Source organism: Ixodes scapularis, unplaced genomic scaffold, assembly GCF_016920785.2.
Source record: "Ixodes scapularis isolate PalLabHiFi unplaced genomic scaffold, ASM1692078v2 PGA_scaffold5__190_contigs__length_132052651, whole genome shotgun sequence".
Classification (NCBI taxonomy): Eukaryota; Metazoa; Arthropoda; class Arachnida; order Ixodida; family Ixodidae; genus Ixodes; species Ixodes scapularis.
The window spans coordinates 49,108,779-49,131,539 of record NW_024609880.1 but is presented as its reverse complement, the minus strand read 5'-3'; the positions used below and the strand labels follow the sequence as shown (position 1 = coordinate 49,131,539).

The 22,761-nt window shown below is 47.7% G+C and overlaps 1 protein-coding gene across 1 annotated transcript; it reads left to right on the top strand.

Moving 5' to 3' along the window:
• Nucleotides 1-4,547: 4,547 nt before the first annotated feature.
• Nucleotides 4,548-14,931, top strand: LOC120838832 (juvenile hormone acid O-methyltransferase-like). Its single transcript, XM_040208906.1, has 3 exons — nt 4,548-5,081; nt 6,215-6,380; nt 14,759-14,931. The coding sequence occupies exons 1-3, from the start codon at nt 4,548-4,550 to the stop codon at nt 14,929-14,931; spliced, it is 873 nt and encodes a 290-aa protein (XP_040064840.1).
• Nucleotides 14,932-22,761: the final 7,830 nt, after the last annotated feature.

The window sequence follows — 22,761 nt, the reverse complement described above, 5'->3', positions numbered from 1 at the left end:
TATTTACTCGAATAAGTTTTTATACTAGACCTCGGCGTTTGGACAAAATCAAAGATTCGGGAGTTCCGCTCGTTTCAGCTGAATTTACTGTGGAGTTATAAAATCGTTCCAAAATCCTCCGATTTCCTCTTCTTACTAGCAGGAACCAATCTTGCTCGGTGGCCGCTGTGTCAGCGGAGTAGTACTCACGCATTAGAATAAGAACGGCGTTGCATTGCACTTTTGGAACTACCTTTCTGATAGGAGTATCAGAAAGTTACGCTGGAATTATGCGGAAGTGAAAAAGGCAATATCATTCATGTTGTTGACAGAACAACATTTGTATTTTTCCACACAAACGTGTTTTTGATTATATACAACGCACATGCGCAGCAGCCTGTTTCTTGAAATGTGAATAATCTTCACAATCTGGGTGCAGCAGTCCTCACTACTGCTCTTATGTCATGCTCCAAAAACGTGGTGGCGTGTGCAAATTTCTGATAAGTACTAAGAACTCCTGATATGGTCATAACGCCGTTTTGAGCTGAATTGTGGGAGTTTGTCACGTGGGCCTGAAAGCTGAGGTGAGGTATTACATAGCGAGCGAACGTCTAAACAAACGAAGTGTCTGGTTACTCGAAAAGGCAATCTCGAGTCCTCGACCACATATTTGTGCGAACTTCTCCCCGCTATTTAAATATTAATACCCCAAGGCGAACTGTAGGTAATAAATAAACAAAAATAATAATGCCCCAAGGGCGAACTGTAGGTAATAAATAAACAAAAATGAACAATAAACAAATGTATTTCATGCATTTCCTGACTTTCTCACGGAAAGCGTAGCCACAACTTTATTTATTCTTGAGCGCTGAAAACGTCTGCCGCGGAAGAGGTGTGTAGCACTAATGTAAAAAGTGATGACATGTGAATAAGCCCAATAGTGACACACAAAAAACAAAGATACAGTTTAGAATATTCCTTCGACGGCAGACGAACGTTTTGTGATAATCGGAATAAACGTGCTTTGATAAGTAAGCCCTTGGGAGCAAGAACACTATGTAAGGGTTACAATAGCTCAACAACAGAGGAAAAAACGCAGTTTGTTGAGTGCCAGCCTGGTGGAAAGAAACTGTTAACCAGTGCACCGCGCAACTTTTTGCGATCTGATATGGTGTCAATTGTTGTCGGAAAGATCGTTTGAATTCTGGATGGCACGAGGAAGTGCTGAGGTTTTAAAAGGATGGACGCTGAACGAAATATTCGCTGGAAGCTTTCGCTGCTTTTTACGAAAAGAATCCGGTGGTTCTTAATAAAATAGAAAGAAAGAGAGGCAGAGAGAGAGAGAGACAGACAAAGAGAGGAGGGGGGGGGAGCAACGCTATAAAAATATCAGGACGGACTTAGCCTTGCCGTTGGAGCTGGCATTGCCCCGCTTGGCAGTGGTTCCAAAAGAGGTGAACTGGACTGACCGAAGTTTTGAAGGAACCGATGAAGTAAGCAAAAGAGCGAGATTAGTCGACGAGTCTGGAGAGGATGAATGAACTTACATTGCCTAAGATCTGACACGCTAATAAATCGATAATGAGACTATATGAATAGCGCGGTACAGTTTTAGACGGGTTCTGAATGCGTAATTCTGTACGTTTGGTGATATCATTAAGTATTGTAGACTAAGAAAAAGAAGGTGCAAGCTTCCGAAGACTAAATAGACACGGAAGAAACTAAGAAAGAGGAAGGAGAGAGCGCTCGCACTGAAAGGATCGAGATGACGGTCGGGTACAGTTCAACAATACCTCCAAAATAAATAATTCATTATTTCCTTCTATTTTAACACAGTTCGCATAATTAAACCGGCTTTTTATTTTTATCGTCACCGTGGAGATCCTTCCTCCATTTACTTAATAAAGACTTCTAAATATATTAGGCGTATTCCGGTTTCTGGGGCGGACGTGAGTACTATAAGTATGCTTCTGTGTTTTCGGACAAATTCGATAAAATCGGAAAAATACTTCCGGTAAAATATTTTAATATTTATATTTACCCAAAAAACTCAGATTTTTCAGGACCGCCAACTGCTATGAATACTACTGGTCTTAATATTTTCCAGGGATCTTCGAACAAGTTTTGCTCTACTTCTCTATATCTAATATTTATTTATTTATTTGAAAAACTGCAGGCCTTTTTCAGGCCCTCGCAGTATCAACTTTCGTTTGTATGATCACAAAGAACTTCCGTTTAGCTTCTATTTTAAAAAAGGGGAATCGTCGAACACGTTACTCATTCAAAAGGATACTTTTACTAAATTCACAAACTGCTGTTTTCAACCTTTCGTTCACTTCACCGAAAAAGCCGAAAAACTCTGCACGATGAAAGAAAGCTCCAAAGAACTCCGAATTTATGGTAAAAAATAAGCACTAAACAACACTCCGCGATTTTAAGCAGAAATAAACTCCGAAAACGCAGAATCCTAATTATAAGCTGGATTTGGTATATGTTGGTGCAGCTTTTAGATTTCGTTATAACTTATAGGTAGGGTTCCGTATTTTTGTGTATTCTTTTTTTAAATTTAAGGGTGTCTTTGGGTGTTCATTTTTTCAAAGTTCTCTGTTTTCGGTATCTATTTCTGGTGTCGACCAGAAATCAGGGTTTATCAGGGCTTACGTCGTAAAAGCTATTGCACATCTATCGCGTTTTTACAACACACAATGCTATTCGCGCCAGTTATCACTAAGTGGCCCATGCAGAAACAATAATTGCAGCAGAAGGAAGCAGCCTCGCGGAAAAGGGCGGTTTGTTTTCGGGGTCAACAGAAATAAAGCAATTTTTCCAGTTAACCTGGGGTTTCATTTAATTCAAAAATTTCAGTTCGGAGTTTTTCAGTTTTACCAATTTCAAGAAAAATCCCAAGAAAAAGGAAGCCAGACATCAGCACAGCGAGTGGTCATACCAAAGAGAATATTTCACTCCTGATGACTTCAGCGGAGGCAGTGTAGCGATACGATGGTTGTGGAGTTCATGAAAGCCCAATTTAGGCAACACAAAATATGGATCCTTTTTGTTGTAGTTTACTCGACACACTCGCCAATCTGCAAACAACTTTCCAAAAATATCGCATATGTATTGTCGGGTAGTTTTTCGAATACTTGTTCGGAATTCTTCCGCAGATCTGACTTTCTTGCTTCATATCGCTAGATATGAAAACGCGGAATAATAGTGTTATCGACTTCTTGCAACCGGGAGGCGCTGATACGGCGTGCTCGTCCGCTCTTTGCGCGCGTCTTGCGTTTGTTTGCCTCAAAATGCGCTCACAGGCTGCTTTTACACTCTCCCCCACCACACGCACACGCACACGCGCGCGCGTTCACACGCACACGCGCACGCACGGGCGCACGCACACACTGACACACACAAACAACCCGTCTCGTCGAATTAACCACCAACACTGGCGCGGGTTTTACTGCCGCGTCAGCACGCTCTCTGCGTGTTCTTTGTGCTGTCCATCAATTGATCTTCCCCCTTTCTGTAGTACTGTTTGAGAAGCTCTGATAACGTAGCTCTATTTTCTATTTTTCACAATTTTATTCATTGCACGCGGAACGCATTTCGGTTTGGCGGGAATTTGCACACGACGTAAAAGTTAAAGGTGAATACGCCACGTGTCGGTAAATAAGTGAACTAGAACAGCTTGTCACAAATTTCTGGCCATGCCCAATCTAGGCAGGAAATAAGATCTTTGAAATATTGAATATTTCGTTCCGAATATTCTCTAACCAGTTTTTTTTCGTTATTCTTGCGCAGCTGGTTAACAGGCATTAGACAGTATATTGGCAAATGATCACTGATATCGCACGTTAATACACCTGATCTCAAATTCTCAATAGGAAGATTTGTAATGCAGAGGTCAAGGGTTGCCTCGGAAGTCGAGGTGATTCTAGTTGGTTCAGCTATTGTGTTTGTGCAACCATAAGATTCAAATATATCTTGAAAGCGCAAATATGAAACATTGTCAGCGGAAGCATTTATGTTAAGATCACCAACGAGAACCACCTGTAACTTCAGTTCTATGCTGTGTTCAAGCAGCGTTTCTGAGAAATGCAGAAAGTCATTTACGGATCCAGACGGAGGACGGTACAAGAGAGCAAACAAAATATCACATTGAAAATAACCACCCTGGATATTTCAGTACCACTGTCGCTTTCGATTAAACAAAATGCCACATTTTTTTATACTATAATAAAATCCAAATAAATATAATGTAATAAATATAACATGAAAACTCTAAATTATAAATGCAAAAAAAAAACGTAACGCTCAGTCTGCTGATTGCAATGGGCCCCAGCTGTTTTCGCCAACACACGTGTGTTCCCCTAGATTAAAAAGGCACGTCATGTAAAAAGGCGCGTCATTCTCTCATTTTACATATTTTTTCGGTGGCTCGTAGGAGACGAGCGCATTTTTTTTTTGGTTATACGCAGTTACTTGGGCAGTGTGAAGTCACGCTAACTGAACTCTTTTTCAACGCTATTTGAAAACAGCGCCCTTCAACCGTCGCCGACGGAGCCCCAAGTATGTCCGTGAAAGACAGGGCCATTTCCAGCACCATGAGGCCTGACGAGTACGTGGTGAGGAACAAAGTGCAGCGGGAAAAGAGCATTTATGCTTTAAAACTACTCGAAGGATCATTTGGGAGTGATGACACCTCCGACCACCAGTTCCTCGACGTGGGATGCGGTCCTGGAGACGTCACGCGCGACTGCCTTCTTCCCCTCTGCCCTCCGTGCCGAAGGATCGTGGCCGTTGACGTGTCCGAGGACATGGTGAAGTACGCCAAAGAGCATTTCGCCCATCCCAAGATCTGCTACGATGTCCTGGACATTGGATCTAAGGATGTGTCAGACTTCGTCGAGCGCCACGGAGAGTTTGATCGCGTCTACTCTTTCTTTTCATTGCACTGGATCACGGACCAAGAAACGGTCTTGAAAAATGTCGCCAAGTTGATGAAACCCGGAGGAGGCTGTCTTCTTCTTTTTACGGCTTCCAGTCCTATGATGCGCTTTCGGAAAAAAATGGCCAAAATGGAGCGTTGGCAGAAGTACAGAAAGGTATGGAAACATTCGCATCTTTTCGTGTATATTTTTATCATCTAGAGACCTTGTTTCAGGTGTTACACAGAAGGCAAGCTCATCGCTTTTGCTTTTGGGTTCCCAAGAGTTACGGTGTGATTTTGTTGGAGCAAAAATCAGGTCACCAAAACATCTGCTTCCTCTGATATCTCGCTGGCCCAATGACCGTACTGGCAAATTAAAATCCACAAATATTTATTTTATTTTTCTTCCATCAAGAAAGATGGTAGCTGGAACAAAAAGCTGCAACAAGTCAAACTTGACGAGATCCCAGCTCCAAGATGAAAACTTTGAACGTAATATATCATAAGTCAATTAAAATTTTAACAAAAAAACAATCATGACACTGAAACTTTTAAGAATAAACATATATTTTCGCTGTAAGAATAAATAGACATTTTACGAGGTTGAAAATGACCATGTGCTGGTGTCCCATTGGCCACTGGAGTGACTGGCGCAAGGACTCTTGATCAAAACAATATGCAGTGCTTAGAGACATACTCGCTCTCCCAGCATAACCCTCCCCCCCCCCCCCCCCCCTTGCTCTAGAGCATCGTACTCTAGAGCCCAAGACAAAAAAGGAAGGTAACAATATCGCAACGAAAATTCGCAATCGTATCGTTAACATCCCACATGTCAGTAATGTTGGCAACCAAGGTAAGGCCCACCGATCCTTCGTAAGAATGACAACTTGCTGCACCCGACTGCGTTTACTAAAGTTAGACAATGCTTGACGAGGCAGGTGTAGCCATGCCGTGCTGTTCACAGAGGGTGTTCAGAACGTGTTCGCAGCTGCCAAGACTGGCAGTATTGATGGTGTAGAATGCACGCTTCACAGGCACTATTCAAACTATACTCTGTTTCACATTAAGACGTACCGCAGGAAAGGCTACAAGCGCGAGCTTCTTGCTCTAGGGCACATCTTGGCGGCACCAGCTCTCGTGCGTAACGAGCAGCTCCCAACCCTATGAGCTCGCGCTTCTAGCCTTCTCTGCGGTACAACACAAGGTGAAGCGGAGTATAGCAATCAGCACGTACTCAGTGAGAATTCTCCTATGGCCGCCAGGGATTGCCCCTTTTACGAACTGTTCCCCTTGTTTCTTTGTACTCAGATCTGTGCGGGCTGTGTTCCTCCGAGCATAGACCTAGCGGACCAAGCGGACCAAGGAGCCCTCATCGCTTACCTGATGTACCTCCTGAAGACCGCCGGGTTGATGCCCACAACATACGAGCTGCTTCGACTGCAGCCTCTGTACACCAGCCTGGAGAAAGTGATTGGTGAGCATCCCTGGCGTCAAATAAGGTGCCACGGGAAGTTAGATGATGGGCACATACAGAAACCTATTTTATTTTCTACGACAATCTTTCTCCCCCAAAATCGGTCCTCGAAGACATAGTATGCTGAAGTCTGACGCAAATCTCTTACTTATATATGCATAAGTTTGACCTTGACTCAAATTAATTTTGTTTTTTCACTTGCGAGATGATCATTACTTTATTGATATTCACAAATGCGTTACGTATGTGAGCAGTGGTAAAGCAACATGAGTAAAACGCGACAAATTGGTTATGCCTTGCTGATTTAAAGTAGACACTTCTATAAACGTTTGCAAGTTCGGCCTCTGGAAGCCGCCATCTTGCTGCTGGTGTGCGTAGATCATCTGATAGCCGAGCGTTGCTGATTCGTACCCACGGTTAACAGACTGGCGCCCAAGCGCTGAATGAGGTGGCGTCATTAGAGAAGGTCAACGCAGGGCACAAATTCGACACGACAATTGCGTCAACGTTCGTCTGAAACTTGACTCGAAGCCGAGAGCTGACGCTGCACTTGTTTCCAATCTGCATTGGCCTTTTCTGAAGACACTATCTCATTTAGCACTAGGGCTTTGTTATCTAGGAGGTCTTGCCTGAACTCTTAACCTGTCGCCGACTATACAGGCTATACCTTCATTAAATGCTTCGACGATTGTTTTAAGCAATGCAAATATCTCTGATCTTATCGACAATATTTGTAATACTTGAGGGTGCTGTTACTGTCAACATGCCTAACTGCTCTGGCCTTACGAATGGCAGTACACGTTCAAAATAAATATAAATTAGTAAATAAATGTATGCGCAAAGACCGTAATCTATACCACGTAGACCATCTCGTCTGGGCAGTTCGAGCTGAATGAAGTAAATGAGCTATAGTCCATAGCAACTCAAGCAGGTAGGGCTAGGGTAAGACGGACCCGGGAGGAGAAAGCAGACGGAAAGGCTAAAGAGAGGATGAGGTTTCTCTCTCCCTTCTACATCGTTCCGTCTTTTTCCTCCTCCTCGGCCCGTCTTACTTTCGCCCCACCTTCTTGAGTTGCAACGGACTACGCGATCATATCAACCGTTTAAACAACATTTCCGGGGGCAATTATGCTCACACAAGAAGAAGACGTCGATCGACACGGTCATTAAAAACTACGTCTACATGTCCCTAAATGCGGATCATAGACGAAACTCGTTCTAGCCTAAAAGTCCTCAATCGCCCAATGCTTTTAACTCTCAATCGTCTGATTTCCTCAAACCCTAAAACGTAAACTTTGGCACAGCAACCTTCATCCTTCAAAAGGTGAACGACAGTGGTCTTTACCTGTCGTTTGGGCCACAAGATTGCTGTAAGGCGAGGTGAAACGGTGGTGCGGTGATTATTTCTTAATCATTGTTTGTTTCGTGTCGTCCCCAACACCGCAACGGTGAAAAGTCGTGGACTGAGACATTTGTTGTTATTGAAATCCTTTATTTCACGAAAGATGACGAGGAGAAGGTGCATACCCCTTATCCGGGGTTCCAAGCGCGGCAACGGCTTGCAGAGCACAGCCTACGAGCAGTCTCTGCCCGCAGGCCTCCTCACTCCTCAGCCCCGCTTCCCACATCTCAAGAGTAAAATCACACACTGGCACGAGTCCTAGGATCTTCTTACACACCCAAGCCAGATGATGAATGTCCGCCCATTGCGCCCCGCAGAAGGGACAGCTTGGTGCCGCGAAGCGTTCCGGGTACCACACATACAGCTGGGCCGGTTTTCTCGAAGCGATGGTAAACCCATTTTAGTAAACCGCGGTGCCTAGGAAGGAAAAAGTACCTAGGTTCTGTAATAAGTGGCTGAATATAGAACAACAATAATTATTTTTGATTGGGCAGTAAGATGCGCCATCTATCGGTGAAACAAGCCAGCCATTTGTTTATCCTCTTTTTCCGCTGGTTGTTATCGATCTAGTATGGTATTTTAAGTCAAAATATAGTAATGTTGTACTTGAAGACCAATTTATTTGCTTCAGATGGTACGAAAAAATTTTAGCTACTATGCTAGAGTTTGTCGACGAATATTCGAAAGTGTAAGAAACATTTCCTTCAATATGTTTCGCCATAAACAACGCATAACTTTCCAGTGTGCCTTCCAGTCTGGCAACGCCGGTGCTGTAGTCTCGTTTGGTTCCTTGCGACGCACGTTTCTGCAATTCCTGCTAATCTCAACTGTTTGCCCCCTTTTCCTTTTGCCCAACCGATCCACCGGTGACGAGAAGCTAAGCTTCTCGTCACCGTTGAATTGCTGGCCACCGGGGATATGTAGAAACCTCGATGCTGTCGGCATACTGTCGGCGCACTAAGCACAAAAAGCAGTACAATGTCCCAGCTGTTCACCCGGAACGAAGACTTATAACCCCTTTCTAAACAAAGTAATCGATGCTCACAAGTTGGCGTGCATAGTGTAACAAATTAAACGTGTTCGTATAAATATATTCCAACACTCGTTCGCAAAACATTTTTTTGCTCACCATAAAAACACTTGCTAGGCTTATGTACCGTCATATGTCTTGGATCCCGGACTGCTGAAGGGTGATGCGTTCGCGGAATGCTGCCGTCGGTTAGTTTAGTAGTCCCTCTGAACTACCGCTTTGCTTGACGTGCTAATAGGCTGATGGTGCATCATTAATATAACAGCCGGATCGAAATGAATGTTCAGCAGAACCAAGCAAAACTATTAGCCCTCATTAAGCGACGTCGCGGCCATTTTGCTTGTAGGTACTGCTCATCCCTAGGCGCCCCTGCTCTCCCAGTCACGTGACCTAGAATTCCCTCTTCTAGGGACAATAGTTAACTTTAGCCCACGGTTCGCGTTCGAGAAAACGGGCCCTGGACTGGTGTCACAACCGTGTCCGCTTGCAGTTTTTGTCACACAGACTCTTCTTCCCTCGTCAGTGGCCTGCTAGGCTCAGGAACCGACATCCTACCCTGCTTTCTGACCTTCAAGAATTTATTATATGGTAGCCCATAATCCAATGCCTCTGGGGTTGGAGTGAGCCCCGGTTTGACACATCTCAGGCCGCGGCGCCTCATTGCCCGCTCTCCCCATATGGCCTGCAGCCCGAATCAAATGAACCCCCGTAACATTAGCCTTCGCTAAGATTTTCATCGCAGGTCGCCCCAGTATGCTGCAAGCGTAATTCCTTGCACGCTTTTTGAGAGTCAAATATTATCGTAGCCCTAGGGCCCTAAACTCGTCAAACACAAAGTTGCAGCCAAAAGGTCGCGGAGCGTGCTGATTGGACGTCGGCGACAGAAGCGCGAAGTCATTGTCGTGATCGTCCAATCGGTGCGCTCCGTCAACTTCGGCCCCAACTTTGTGTTTGACGAGTTAAGGGCCACTAGAGTAGCACACGATCACCAAAACAAGCGCCGCCTCCTCCGCTTGCTCCGCCGAGCGCGCCCGAATCGAAGCGATCCTTACCACGCGCCCCTGAGCATCCGCCACAGCAGTTGTCGCTACGCCCGACACGGGACCGGCCTCGTCTACGTTGCCTTCCTTGCTGCCCCTGGACCAAAACAAGGCTGCGGTGAGCGCCTGTCTCCGTTCTACCTCCCGGTCTGGGTACATGTTGCGAGGAATTCTACTAAACACAAACCTTTACCTTACTTCGTATTCCATAACGCCCCCGGTCTCCTCCCCTCTCGAGAGCCTTCGCAACCGGCATCTCAAGTTTGTCTAAAAGCCACCTACGGTTAGTCGTCACCTCAAGCCTCCTGAGCTGAGAGATCAATTGCTCTATGTGGAGCTTCTCAATGCTGTTATGTACCCCCTGCTTAAGTAGCCCCTCCGTAGCTTTCCGTTCCGGTAGCCCCGATGCATTCTTCAAAGCCTTTCGTATGAAGACATTTAGCCTCTGCATCTCCGTCTTGTTAAGTTGTAAATACGGAGTCCCGTATGTCAACCTGGAGATAATGAAGGCCTGGACGAGCTGGACCGCCTTGTTCTTTTTTATGCCACGCTTTTTATTCCTAATCCTTCTCAAGCCACCACACACCTGCGTAGTCATGGTGTCCAGTCTGTCCAGGGTTGGCTTGTTCCCTCTGCCTTGCTGAATGTGCTGCCCCAATATCCACACACCCTCCGGCTTCGGCACAGCCATGCCCCCTATGTTTATGTGTATATGCTTTCAAAATCTCTCCCTCGAATTTCGAAGAATCAATAGCTCGGACTATTACAGAGCACAATTCAAACCACACTCTCTGGCATAGCAATTCACAATGTCCGCCGCCCTTTGCAAGTGCTCCTCAATTTCCGCGTCACTGCTCGCCCTGCACCATAGAATGACATCATCCACGTAAATCGCGTGTTCCACCCGCGGTACGGCCCCCAAGGCTCCCAGTAGGCCCCGCATGGCGAGGTTGAAGAGCAGCGTTGAGAGAACTTTTTACTGCGGTTTGCCCCTAGGGCCCAGATTGTAAGTCTTAGACTTAATATTCCCAAGCGTGAGTGTGGCCGCCCTTACTGTGAGAAAACTTCGCACACAATCGCGCATCCTCCTTCCACAGTTGATTTGGCTGAGTCCCCGGAGGATACTGTCCTGAGAGACATTATCAAAGCCCCCTTCAGGTCCAGCGCGAGTATTCATCTCGTCTGTCCCTTCCGAGGGTCCTCCGATTATCTTTATGCATCCACAGCAGCACATCCTGGGTAGACGTGTGGGGTCTAAACCCAAACTGTGTGTTTGAAAGCAGCTGTCTCTCGTCTATGTACCTCAACAGTCTCGAATTTAACACCCTCTCAAACGTCTTCCCAAGCAGGACGTAAGCGAGATCGGGGAGAGATTTTTTAACTTTCGCTCCTTCTTAGGTTTCAAAATAAAACGAGCATCGGCCACCTTCCACGCCTGCGGCGTCGCGCCATTTTCTCGAAAATGCTCATTAAAGTGCCTCACCAGCTCCTCCACATCCCCTTCTCCCAGGTTGTAGAGAAGCTTGGCCGTGACAGAGTCCGGACCCGGGGCAGCGTTCTTCCTCATCACTCCCAGCTCGTATTCCAACTCCCACACACTGACAGGTCTGTCCAACTCAGGGTTTTCCTCTCCCGAGTAGTCTATTTGCTCCCCCGGCGGCTCGAGGCAGAGATACCTCCCTCGGTTCAGGATCTGCTTTTGATCCCCTTGGCTTTCGTAGATCAACCCAGCGGCACGTATGCTCGTCGCAGACTTAGTTCGCCCCGGGTCGATAAGCGCCCTGTGCAGCATCCACGCATGAGCTGTACTTAGACTTCCTCTGATCCTGTCATATAGACCATACCAATTTTGCCTGGCTAGCCTATCCGCGTAATCCTCGGTTTTATCCGTAATTTTCTGTATCCACTTCCTCAGCTTCCTATTATGGCGCTGCCTCTTCCACCTCTTGGTCAACGCCCGTCGGGCCTCCCACAGATGCAGAAGATGCGTGTCCACCTCAGGATTTTTGTCCGTAAGATCCACCTCCGTAACGAGAGGTTTCAAACTGGCTACCGCCAACTTGGTCCACTTCTCGATACTGTCAGTTGAGGCCATCGTTTCGCCTCTCTGCCTTCGCCACCGGTTCTAGTCCGTGATTCTCACCCTGCCTATACTTCGCTTGTAGCCGGTTCTGTGGATGGTCGTCTCCAGAATACAGTGATCACTACCAAGCTGTTCCGTCAGATTCCTCCACTCCGCGCTTTCCACGTTCCTGACAAGGTCAAGTCCGGGTAGGTTTCCCTGCATGAAACGGTGCCAGTCCGGGTCGGCTGGTGCGCTTCGGTCAGGAGAGTGAGTCGTTCCCTCTTGATCCACTCCGCCAGTCGTCTTATTGGGCGTCACAAATTTGCATCCCCACGCCGGACGAGCCCCACGATTATCACCGGGTCCTTCCCAGCCTCTTTCAGCGCCGAAGATATCAAATGTCGAAAGTACGTCCTATGGCTCTTCGGGTGGTCGTAGGCATTCAAACCGTGCACCCCACTGTCCCCCTTTTTCGCTGGTATGACCGTAAGAAAGCAGCACGAGACACCGCATCCGTCAGAATCATACTTCGTTGCGGAGTACGAGCGTAGTGACGTAGCGATCCCCCTCAAACGTCACATAATCCTTGATCTTAACCGGATTCCTCCCAAGGTTCTTGCAGCAGTATGACCGCCGGGGGTTCGGTTTCTTGCGGGACCCGCAAGCCAAGAGCTGCTTCCGCCCCATTCCCCAGCAGTTCCACTGCCAGATTTTTACCTCTGGATCCTTAGACTTGCGCATGATTCGGCATCAGACAAGTCCACGTCCTGTGGCCCATCGATCTTCCTCCTTTTCTTCGTGTCATGATAAAAAAACTCGCCTGCTTCTGCTCCAGCGTCCTTCCCAGGTTTTCCAGCCTCGTAACTCTGTGCGTGTGTAACATCAGTTGGCCAGTGACGAATTCCTGCATCCCGAGAACCGCGCGTTGAACCGCCGCCTCCACCATGCCATGAATCTGCTTGACCGTGACAGCCTCGTTCCTCCGTTTCTCATTTTCCTTCTTAAGCTCCCCGATGGCCTTCTTGCAATCCACTAAGTCCTTCTTTCTTTTTGCATTTTGGCGCTGAGAACCACGTGCGACTTGGGGGTCGGCTTGAGCTAACCCACTCGTCCTCCCGCCTTCGGAAGTTCGGGCCGCTTTCCCCGATCACTTGGGTCAGTGTGAATCTCACGCTTGTCGCCTCCGCCGTTCGTCCTCCTTCTCGCCGCGGTGTAGATGTAACTTGAGCCTTTCTCTTCTGATAGCCGGCAGACCAGCTCCTCGACCGCTCACCTGGCCTTGACGTGCTCCGGGCCGAATCCCTGGAGAGCCAGCGCACCTGCGTCTCGCTGGCGCGTTGTTTCCCACTGCTTTGTCTCTTCTCCTTGTCCGTCCTGGCCTCCTCGTAAATTTTCTCCGAACAGGACCTATCATAGGCCTTATGTGCACCCCCCGCCCCCCCACCCCCGCAGAAGGCACATTTCGGCTCACACACATGCCCCTCCCACATTGGCTGTGCCGCATATCAAATAGCGAAACCGGCCGATTTGCTGCAAACCATAGATATTCAATGACCCACCTCGCCGCAGTTGAGGCATGGTGCCTTAGTCTTTTTATAGATGAAGCACGGGGTTTCAAGCCGAATGAATCTCACCATGAAAGGGACCTTGTTTCCCACGAAGATGATAACAAACGAATGCGATCTTCCGAGCCTCCGCGCTTCAAGAATTTCGTACCCGAAAGGCTTGGTCTTCTGTCTCATCTGCTCATCGGTCAAATCCAGGCTAACTCCGTGAATTACGCCCCCACATGCGTCTTCTCTCGGCGAAACGTGGTACGCCTGGACACCTAGTTGTCCGACCAAAAAGTTCAGCTTCCTGATTCCCGCCACGGCCTCCGCCTCCGTCAACTCGTTCGTGCACACCATGATCGTGTTTTGCGCTTCGAGCAAGCGTACAACGGTTCCGTCCTCCAGTTCTTTCGTCAGAGAGTTGCGTACCGCCTCCCCTACTTGGCTATTGTATTGCTTCAAGTCGATCGCAACGCGTCTAGGCCTGATAATGACTTTATGCTTGAACTCCGTTATACTCGGCAACCGCAGGGGTTTCCTCGGCTTGGGCTTCTTATTTGCATGGGCCTCCCTGGCCCCCTTGCCTTCCTGGTCTTCGTCGACGGGGATTTCCGTCCCACCCTTGTTTTCCTTCTTCTTTCTTTGCAGCACTTGCACCCAGTTTTCCCGGGTGCTTCGGATTACTTGTATCCCAGGGTGGCCCCTAGGTCTTCTGCCGGGAATGGCTGCTGTTCCGGGTCAAAAACAACACGCGCCATTTCTTCTGGGTTATGGCCGGCCACTGGACCGCCCATTAGCTTCCTCAGAGGCTTGTTTTCATTTCCATTTTCAGGCAACCCTCGAACGAGGAAGCGTCTTGAGATTGGGTTCAGCGAGGCGGCTGTACCGACAGCACCCCGCCCCACGCGCCTGGCCGAGTCAGGCCTTCCGACGGAGTGCTGTAGATCACGTTCCTCAACTCCTCCGCGGTTCGCGGAGCCCGGAGAAAGTTGACCGTTCTCGATGGTGTCTGGAACGCGTCTCGGACTGAGACAAAAATAATTAATTATGACCACACTCAATTAAATTTCATGTCACGAAACACTCGAAATGTGTGTTTATTTGAGTTATCTCTAAGCAGAGGTGTAATATTTTGTGTTTGACTATGGTATTTTTGCATAAACTTAACATATCAGCAATATTTATAGATGCCACCTTTACCTTTTTTACACACATTGGCCCAATAAAACAATTCTGGGCCTGTAGAGGCGGGTCCTCTAAAAATTATAACCGCCTAAATATTTTTTTCCAGAGTATCAAATGGCTGGTAATATCCTGACAACCATCGTAACAGAGGAAGAACGGTCTCTCCTGCTCGAAGATGTCACCGAGCAAGCGAAAGAGTGGTGGGCTCAGAAAGAAGCCGGCGGCTCACCTTTCGATTGTCAGGTGTTCCTGGTGCACGCCCTCAAGCCTAGGTCGTAGGCGGCCTGCCCATTCATGTAACCACCTGCAGTCAGAGTTTTGTCAAATAAAGTCGGGGTATAGACGCAAAGGTACCGATGAGTCCATGCGTACTGCCCGCGGTGCATTCGAAACACCAGACGTCTATCTCACTTTGTATCCATCCTTGGACCTGGAGGTGATGCCGCAAGCCATATCGAGCTTTAGTGAACGGTGGCAGAAGCTGTGGGCACTGTCAAGTTGTGGTTAGTGACTTATAGGTTTTAATCAGTTAGTCGAGACACAGCTGTATCGTTGGAAGCACGAATACAAATTGGTCCTAAAAAATAATTAAATGAAAGTAAACCATAAATGCACAAATATATACAATCAAGAAAGAGAAACGAACGCAAAAGTTACAAGTGGGGGAGGCTAAATCCAACTCACGAGTTTGGTGTAGATCACTGGCTGCAGGCTGGTGTAGATGCCATCGGGGTGGGTTCATTCGGGTTCCGAACAGCGCTTCGGTATTGAGTTATCTTTTGGAGTTGGCGGGGTCTTGATTTGCACCGGGATGTTTCGTTCTTGCTGGTTGCGAGAATTGCAGACCGTCCTTGCTCCCAACAAGATCCGGCCAGTTGCAAGGTGGATTGGCGCCGAGACCCGTCGGGAAGCAGCAGACTTGGTTCTTAGACATCTTGAGGGCCAACCGACAATTGAGGTCCAAGTTGAACTAGAGCACTGCACGGGCCGGAATTTTTAGGCCCGGCCCGACCCGGCCCGGTAGAGACACGGCCCGAGCCCGGCCCGAGCCCGACAGAATTTTTAATTTCTAGGCCCGGCCCGACCCGGCCCGGAAGAGACACGGCCCGGGCCCGGCCCGAGCCCGACAGAATTTTCATTTCTAGGCTCCGCCCGAACCGGCCCGATGGCTGTAGCCCGAAACAACCCATTCCCGTTTGAACCCGTCCCGTTTCGACCGGTCCCCGAAACGAGCTCCCCATTTGAACCCGCCCTGTTTCGACCCATTTTTTAAACGCCCTTCCCATATGAACCCGTCCCGTTTCGACCAGTTCCCTAAATGCCCTTCTCGTTTGAATTTGTCCTGTTTCGACCCATTCCCTAAACGCCCTTCTTATTTTAACCAGTTTCCGAAACACCCTTTGCGTTTGAACGCGTCCCGTTTCAACCTACTTTTATAAGGCCCTGCACATCGCAACCTCTTCGCAAAAAGTCTCCATCGTTCTAAGCCTGGTCTGCGCACCTTTTCTGTTTAAGAATATGTTCTGAAGTAGCTTTACATGTCAACGCGTTCTTAAAATACACAATCCTTTCAGGCAAGCTTAAGTTTAATATATTCCTACTTAACCCCTTAAAACGTTTTTTTTTTCAAGATGGTTCCTAAAACGTGCCAGCGCGGAACGGACTATGTACACTGCGCGACACTGATACCGCGAACACGACGTTGGCTCTTTTTTCGAATTTTACTTCGAAATGGTGTTAGTAGGCACCAAAGTATACCGCTTAGGTCTGTGGCCTAGATGAGCACTTCTAAAGACACTAATAGTTTTGAAAACAGCGTTTTGATTCTATGAGATAAACATAAAAACACGAGGATCGCTTGTTCGCGCTAATATAGTGTCGCGCTCTGTGCAATAAGGGAGTCTTAGAATAACGTACTCAAGCACTTTGGGCAAGCTAAAATTAGCATCGCCATAGGTTTTACATCGCAACGCTATTTTTACGGTACCCAAAGCGCTTGCGTACGTTTTTCTAAATCTTCCTAATAGTGAACTAGATATTTTTGAGAGCGATGAATCAGACAGGTTGACAAGCATATGACCGGGACTTTATTTTGTTTACAATTTATAACACTGAACCCTCGCTCACACAGAAAACGCTTGAAGGCTTTCTAGCTTCAAGACGTCTTTTAGTTATTATTTTTAACGACGCTGTAGGGAATTTGCACTTCGCTTTTTTTTTGTGTGTTTTGTATTCAATGAATCTAAAAGATTAATGAGCAAACTTCTTGCTATCAACAACAATTTCTGATTTACGGCACAAGATTGCCCAGGCACGGCCCGGGCCGGCCCGGGCCGGCGCGGCCCGATAACTTTTTTGTTGAAGCCCGAGCCCGGCCCGGGCCCGAGAAAATACGTGCTACCCGGCCCGAGCCCGGCCCGAGGGCCGGGCCGGGCTCGGGCTTTCGGGCTGGCCCGGGCCCGTGCAGTGCTCTAGGTCCAACGCTTTCGCACTCCCAGCCTGGTTCGATTCTCCGGCGCCGCTCGCTCTCACGCCGCTTGCGTCCTTTTCTTTTCGTCTTCCCGCCCACACTTCTTTTTCATTCGTTCGGGGTCGGCCCTGACACTGCCCTGTTCACCCTTGCGAACTTCATGGTCATTTCAGGCTGATGGCACGAGCCCATACTCACTCCTAGTCAGTGGCGTCACTAGGGTCAGCGGCACCCCGTGCGGTAACCCGTAGCGACGCCACTACTCCTAGGTATGAAACATTATCCGTGATGCGTGATCCAATTTTATGTTTGGGTATTTTAAGTGTCCGCCAAATTTGGCGGTAAAAAAATTCGCAAAATTTGGCGGAAAATTTTCAGCAACCTTTGGTGGTAAAATTTTCCGCTAAATTTGGCGGGAAAAGTTTTCACTAAATTTTGCGGGACATTTTCCCAATTTGTCCGGAAAGTGTTTCGCTATATTTACCGGAAAACTTTACCGCTAAATTTAGCGGGTCGATGGGCTTATGACGTCACAGCCACGTGTGACGTCACACGGGGCTGCGCGCGTTGTATTATGAGATTTTTTAGGGAGTTTTAGCGAGTCGTTTTTCAAGCACACGGTTCTGAAATCACGAACGGTACAGCTGGTGCGTTCCGTGAAACCGTATGTCAAATTTGACATACTTTTGCGGATCGTGAAAGTGGCGCGACCGTGTAAACGATGATGATGATCGTGCTTAACGGTGGCGCTATCTTCTGGTAAAGATGTGAAACATTCTGCAACGTGTAAATCAGTAACGACGGTGGCGGACACCGTGGTGGCGGTTGTGTTTCCGGCGTACGACTGATGTAAACAAGACGGCCGACGTAACATTTGCCGGTCGGAATTTCAAGAACTGTGAAGCTAGATAGAATAAAAAGTGTCTGAACGACCGTAAAGGTATGTGGTGTGTCTCCGTCATCTTGAACTTGAACGATCGTTCACGTTCTGTGCCGTCGAACCAAATCATTTCGTCTGCTCGCGGTCGCCACGGCAGCTAGTCTGTCCGCAGATCGCTAAAATTTACTAGCATTTGCAGTTCACAGCATTCGCGATCGCTTAACATTGTGAGCAGTTCTCAAAAAGATTTGGTTCAACCCCTCAAATGAAGCAGACTAACAGGACGGCAAATCGCCTCCCGCTCTCCTAAGCCTAACGCTCGGCTGGGTCGGCGAACACGGTCGCCGAACCGACCGCCACCTTTTTTTTTTTTACCCGAGTCGTGAATCGTGAACGGTGCTGACTGCGTTGCGGTAACGACTCCAGCGGCCGGAATGGGAGAAACGAACGAGAAGAGCTTCCCGTGGGGAAACGGCCCATAGAAGCCTACCGCAGCGCCGCCGTGACCGGCTTGTGTACTCGTCTGCTTGCGGGTACCCTCGATTTGCGACAGATGGCGCTGCGGCGAGAGGAAAAAAATCGGAATCGGACTTGCATGGAAATTTATGGGAAAGTGCGCAAAATGAACCGAGAGCACGACAGTTCTCTATTGAAAATCCACGAGAAACCATCTCCGTCAGTTTAGCCGGTCGCCACCGGTAGCCCACCTGGTGTGAGAGTTCGCGGTGCTCCACATAGATGGCGCCACAGAAAAAGAGAAAACCGAGGGGTACACAATCCGGTCGCTCGTTTGGCTCTTGTTTCCTCACCTGTCTATCTTACACCCTGTTCCCAACATCCCGAACGACTCGCGCGCGCATGCGCCGTGGCGTCGCGGATGCGTTCGAGGGAGAACCGTTCGTGTGGAAACGACCTGCTAAAACTCCCTTTTGGTCCCGCCGACGCCGGATCTTTTGTGACATGGGCTTCTAAATCGCGTTAAAAAAAGCGTTCACCCCACGCTGAAAGTGCGGTGGGAGCAAAGCTATCGTCAGACCAATGAACCGCCCCCCTTTCATAAGCTGACCCAGTTCTCCGCGCGGGGATGTGGACGAGCGTGATCACGTGTTTGTGTTTAATTGGGTATGTACGTTTCGGATTTGACGTTTCCAACGCGCGCCAAATGTGCTGACTTTTTCGGCCGCTCCCCGTACACCAGATGCTTGCAGTAACAAGAGATCTGCCATGATATGTTTAATTGGATATGTGCGTTTCGGATTTGCATTTTGCGACGCGCACCAAATGTGCTGGCTTTTGCAGCCACTCCCCGTACACCAGATTCTCGCAGTAACAAAACATCTGCCATGACACGGTAAACTTTTGCAGCTGTTACAGCGGATGTTCTTATCAAAAGTTCGTAAAAAACGTTTTGCTATTTTTTTTTTTTTTTTTCATAGCCGAAGTGCAGGCGTAAGAACTACTGGTGTGGGCAGACAGCAACTCTGAAATAAATGTATCTTAACCCTTCGAATAAAGTTGGAAGTCACCGAATCTGCACCAAGTTGTGTTGTTTTCCTTGTCGTTTGTTGTCGTTGTCGTTTATTGCCGTTGTCGGTTGCTGTCCTTGTCATTTCCTGTCGTTGTCGTTCGTTGTTTTCGTTGTCGTTCACGGTTGTCGTTGTTGTTCTTTGTTTGTTGTTGAAGTCGCCTGGGTGTGTTATTATTAGCTTTTCTGAGCTCTGAAAGAAAGCTGCACATAACGTGTCTGCCGTAGTCGAGAGACACGTCGAACGTATCCGAGATACGCGCAGAATATGCGGGGCATATCCGGCAGATACCGTACCGGTATCCGTAGGATATCTTCCCCGTGAGTGTAGGTGTAATAATCCCGTCAATCTCCCGCTAAATTTAGCGGGGAAAGCGGCGTCAAGTGACGTCACGTGACCTATACACCATGGGCCTATACGTCAACTCAGTTTCCCCGCCAAATAGAGCGGGAAAATTCACGTCTTTTTGGCCAAAACATAAATTCAGTTTCCCTACTAAATTTAGCGGGAAAGTTATTGTCTTGTGACCCAGACACCAATCCACTTTCCCCGCTAAATTTAGCGGGGAAATTCACGTCTCGTGACCTCACGTCCCCTGACCTATACAGCCATTCGGTTTCCACGATAAATTTAGCGGGAAAACATACGTCATATGTCACACCAATATACATTTTACGCATTATAGGACTTCAAAAGTAACAATCGCGTCCAGATTTTTTAAGTGTCTAGATGGTTTACAATTGTTTGAAACACGTGGTTACGGAGGAAGGAAGCCCTCTCCTACTGAAAGATGTGACAGAGGAATCGACCAAATGGTGGGCCGAAAAAGATGCCGGCGACTCGCCCCTCGATGGTCAAAGTGTTCCTTGCGCACGCCTACAAGCCTCGGTTGCCAAGGGTTTTCGCAGCCATGTAAGAATCTGCCGACTGGAGCCATAGGAACCGTGCGCATCTAATTCAAGCCCCGACCAGGGCGCCCCTAGCGGCAAACGGGTCCATTGCATCGGGGAGCTTCTGCCAGCCGCTGCGTTGGTTGTGCGTTGTAGTGGGTTAGCGCTGTAATTTCTGAGATGGCTATTCCGCACCAAGAAAGCCGTAACAATTGCTGCGTGGTCGGCTGCAACAGTACGTCAAAGATCGCGCACGGCACGAAGTACTACATCGTCCCTTCGGAGCCGTACGAGGCGGAGTACTGCGCGGCCTGGGTGCGACTTATGCGTCCATACAGGTTAGTGACGTTTCTTACCTTCCAGTTCGCGCTTTGTTTAAGCTGCTGACGAATAATACAATTAACTTTTTTTCTATTCTAGCGACGATGCGACAGCATCGACACCGACGGCAAACTCTAAAGTATGCGGCAGATACTTCACCGGAATCGAGAAGCGGAATGCGGTCGCCATTCTAAGCCTACCCTGGATGTTTCCATCAGCCTACAAAAAGATGGTAGTGGGAATCGCGGAACGGCGCTAAAAAAAATTGCCCAGTTATTGTCAAGCTGATTCAGAAATAAACGTGCATAATTACCACAGTCCACTCAACACCAACTGCATTTTTTTGCGGGCGCGCTTAATTTTGTTAGTGGAGTACGGCGCGCCGTGACATCCACTTGTCCGTCGAAACGGACATTCTTCACGTCGTACACGCGGCCAGATTCACGAAAGAGTTTTCCCTTCTTCATATTGGTACCACGGAAGAAGCTTTCTGGATTCGTAACCGCCTTAAACCCCGTCGTAATCACCCCGGGAACACTGTCCGCTGTGCTGCTCATCACCATTGCTTCCCCCCGATGATTCTGCACCGGCTACCGAAGAAGCTTTCCGGATTCGTAATCGCCCACTGTCCTCTGTGGCGTTCGGTGCTATTACTTCCCGATGATTCTGCGCCGACGGCACCGGCTACCGAAGGAACTTTCCGAAATCGTAAATGCCTTAAATTCCTTCGTAATCATGACGGGGACACTGCCTGCCGTGCTGTTCGTCGCCATTGCTCCCCGATGCTCCTGCGGCGGCTACCGGTAGGTCGCGGCGGACAATAGGCGACCGCCGCGACACGGCCGGCTTGCTCGTTTCCTATGGTATTTAAAAATAATATCTGTAGATACTGTTAGAAATACCCTGGCCCTTACTTTTCAGTTTTATTTTATACTCAATTTCATTTATCTCCTCTCAAGGCATAACAGATAGGAGTGAGGTTCTGCAACTTACATGAAAAAGCAAAAAAGCAATGAAATACAAGAATACAAAATTACTACGAAACATCGTTTAACAAATCAGTAATTGTTATTCTAAAATCAGCAGTGTTGGTAACTGTAACAATAACCACAAAATGGCAATTCTAAGGACTGGAAGTTATTCTTTTTTTATATACAGGGTGTTTCACGAAAGGTGGACAAATTCGATATTGCAAAAACTACGCGTCAAAAAGGAAAAAACGGCTTGTGTCGTTTTGGTCCTGGGCCAGGGGTCTATTTACAAAAATTATTAAAGTCCGGGATAATTAAGTTGTTAATTATTTTTGCGTAATTAACTTTTAATATTGTGCTTTAAGGACATGGTTTCCATTAGAAAATTGCTCATCATAATAAAAAAAAAACTAAATCAACAAATTACAGAACGATAGAAGGCACACAAAGCATTTTACGACTTTCTGAAAAACCGCACAAATTCGACGTGTTTTTAAGTTTCGGTTTGCTATCGGAGCGCATCTCGGCCCCGACGGCACCGCGCCCCGTGGAGAAATAGTGCAGCCAGCCTCTGCTGCGTCGCGCGAGGACAGCGCAGCAGAGGTTGGTTGCACTCTTTCTATAAACCGAGGGCAGTTAAACAACAAACAAGGAACAACAACGACAACCATCAACGACAACGGCAACAAACGACAACGACCATAAACAACGACGTCAACAAACGACAAGGACAACAACACAACACGGTGCAGATTCGGTGTCTTCCAACTTTATTTGAAGGATTAAGAGACATTTATTTCAGAATTTTTGTATGCCCTCATGTGTAGTTTTTACATCCGCACTTCGGTTATACAAAAACAAAAGAGGGCAAAGCGTTTCTTTTTTTTTTTTTTTTTTGCGAATTCTCGTTAAGGGCATTTGCTGTAACAGCTGTAAAAGCTGCCGCATCATATCACATCTCTTGTTGCTGCAAGTATCCGGTGTACGGACAGCGGCCGCAAAAACCAGCGCATTTGCCGCGCCTCGAAAAATGTATATCCGAAGCGTACGT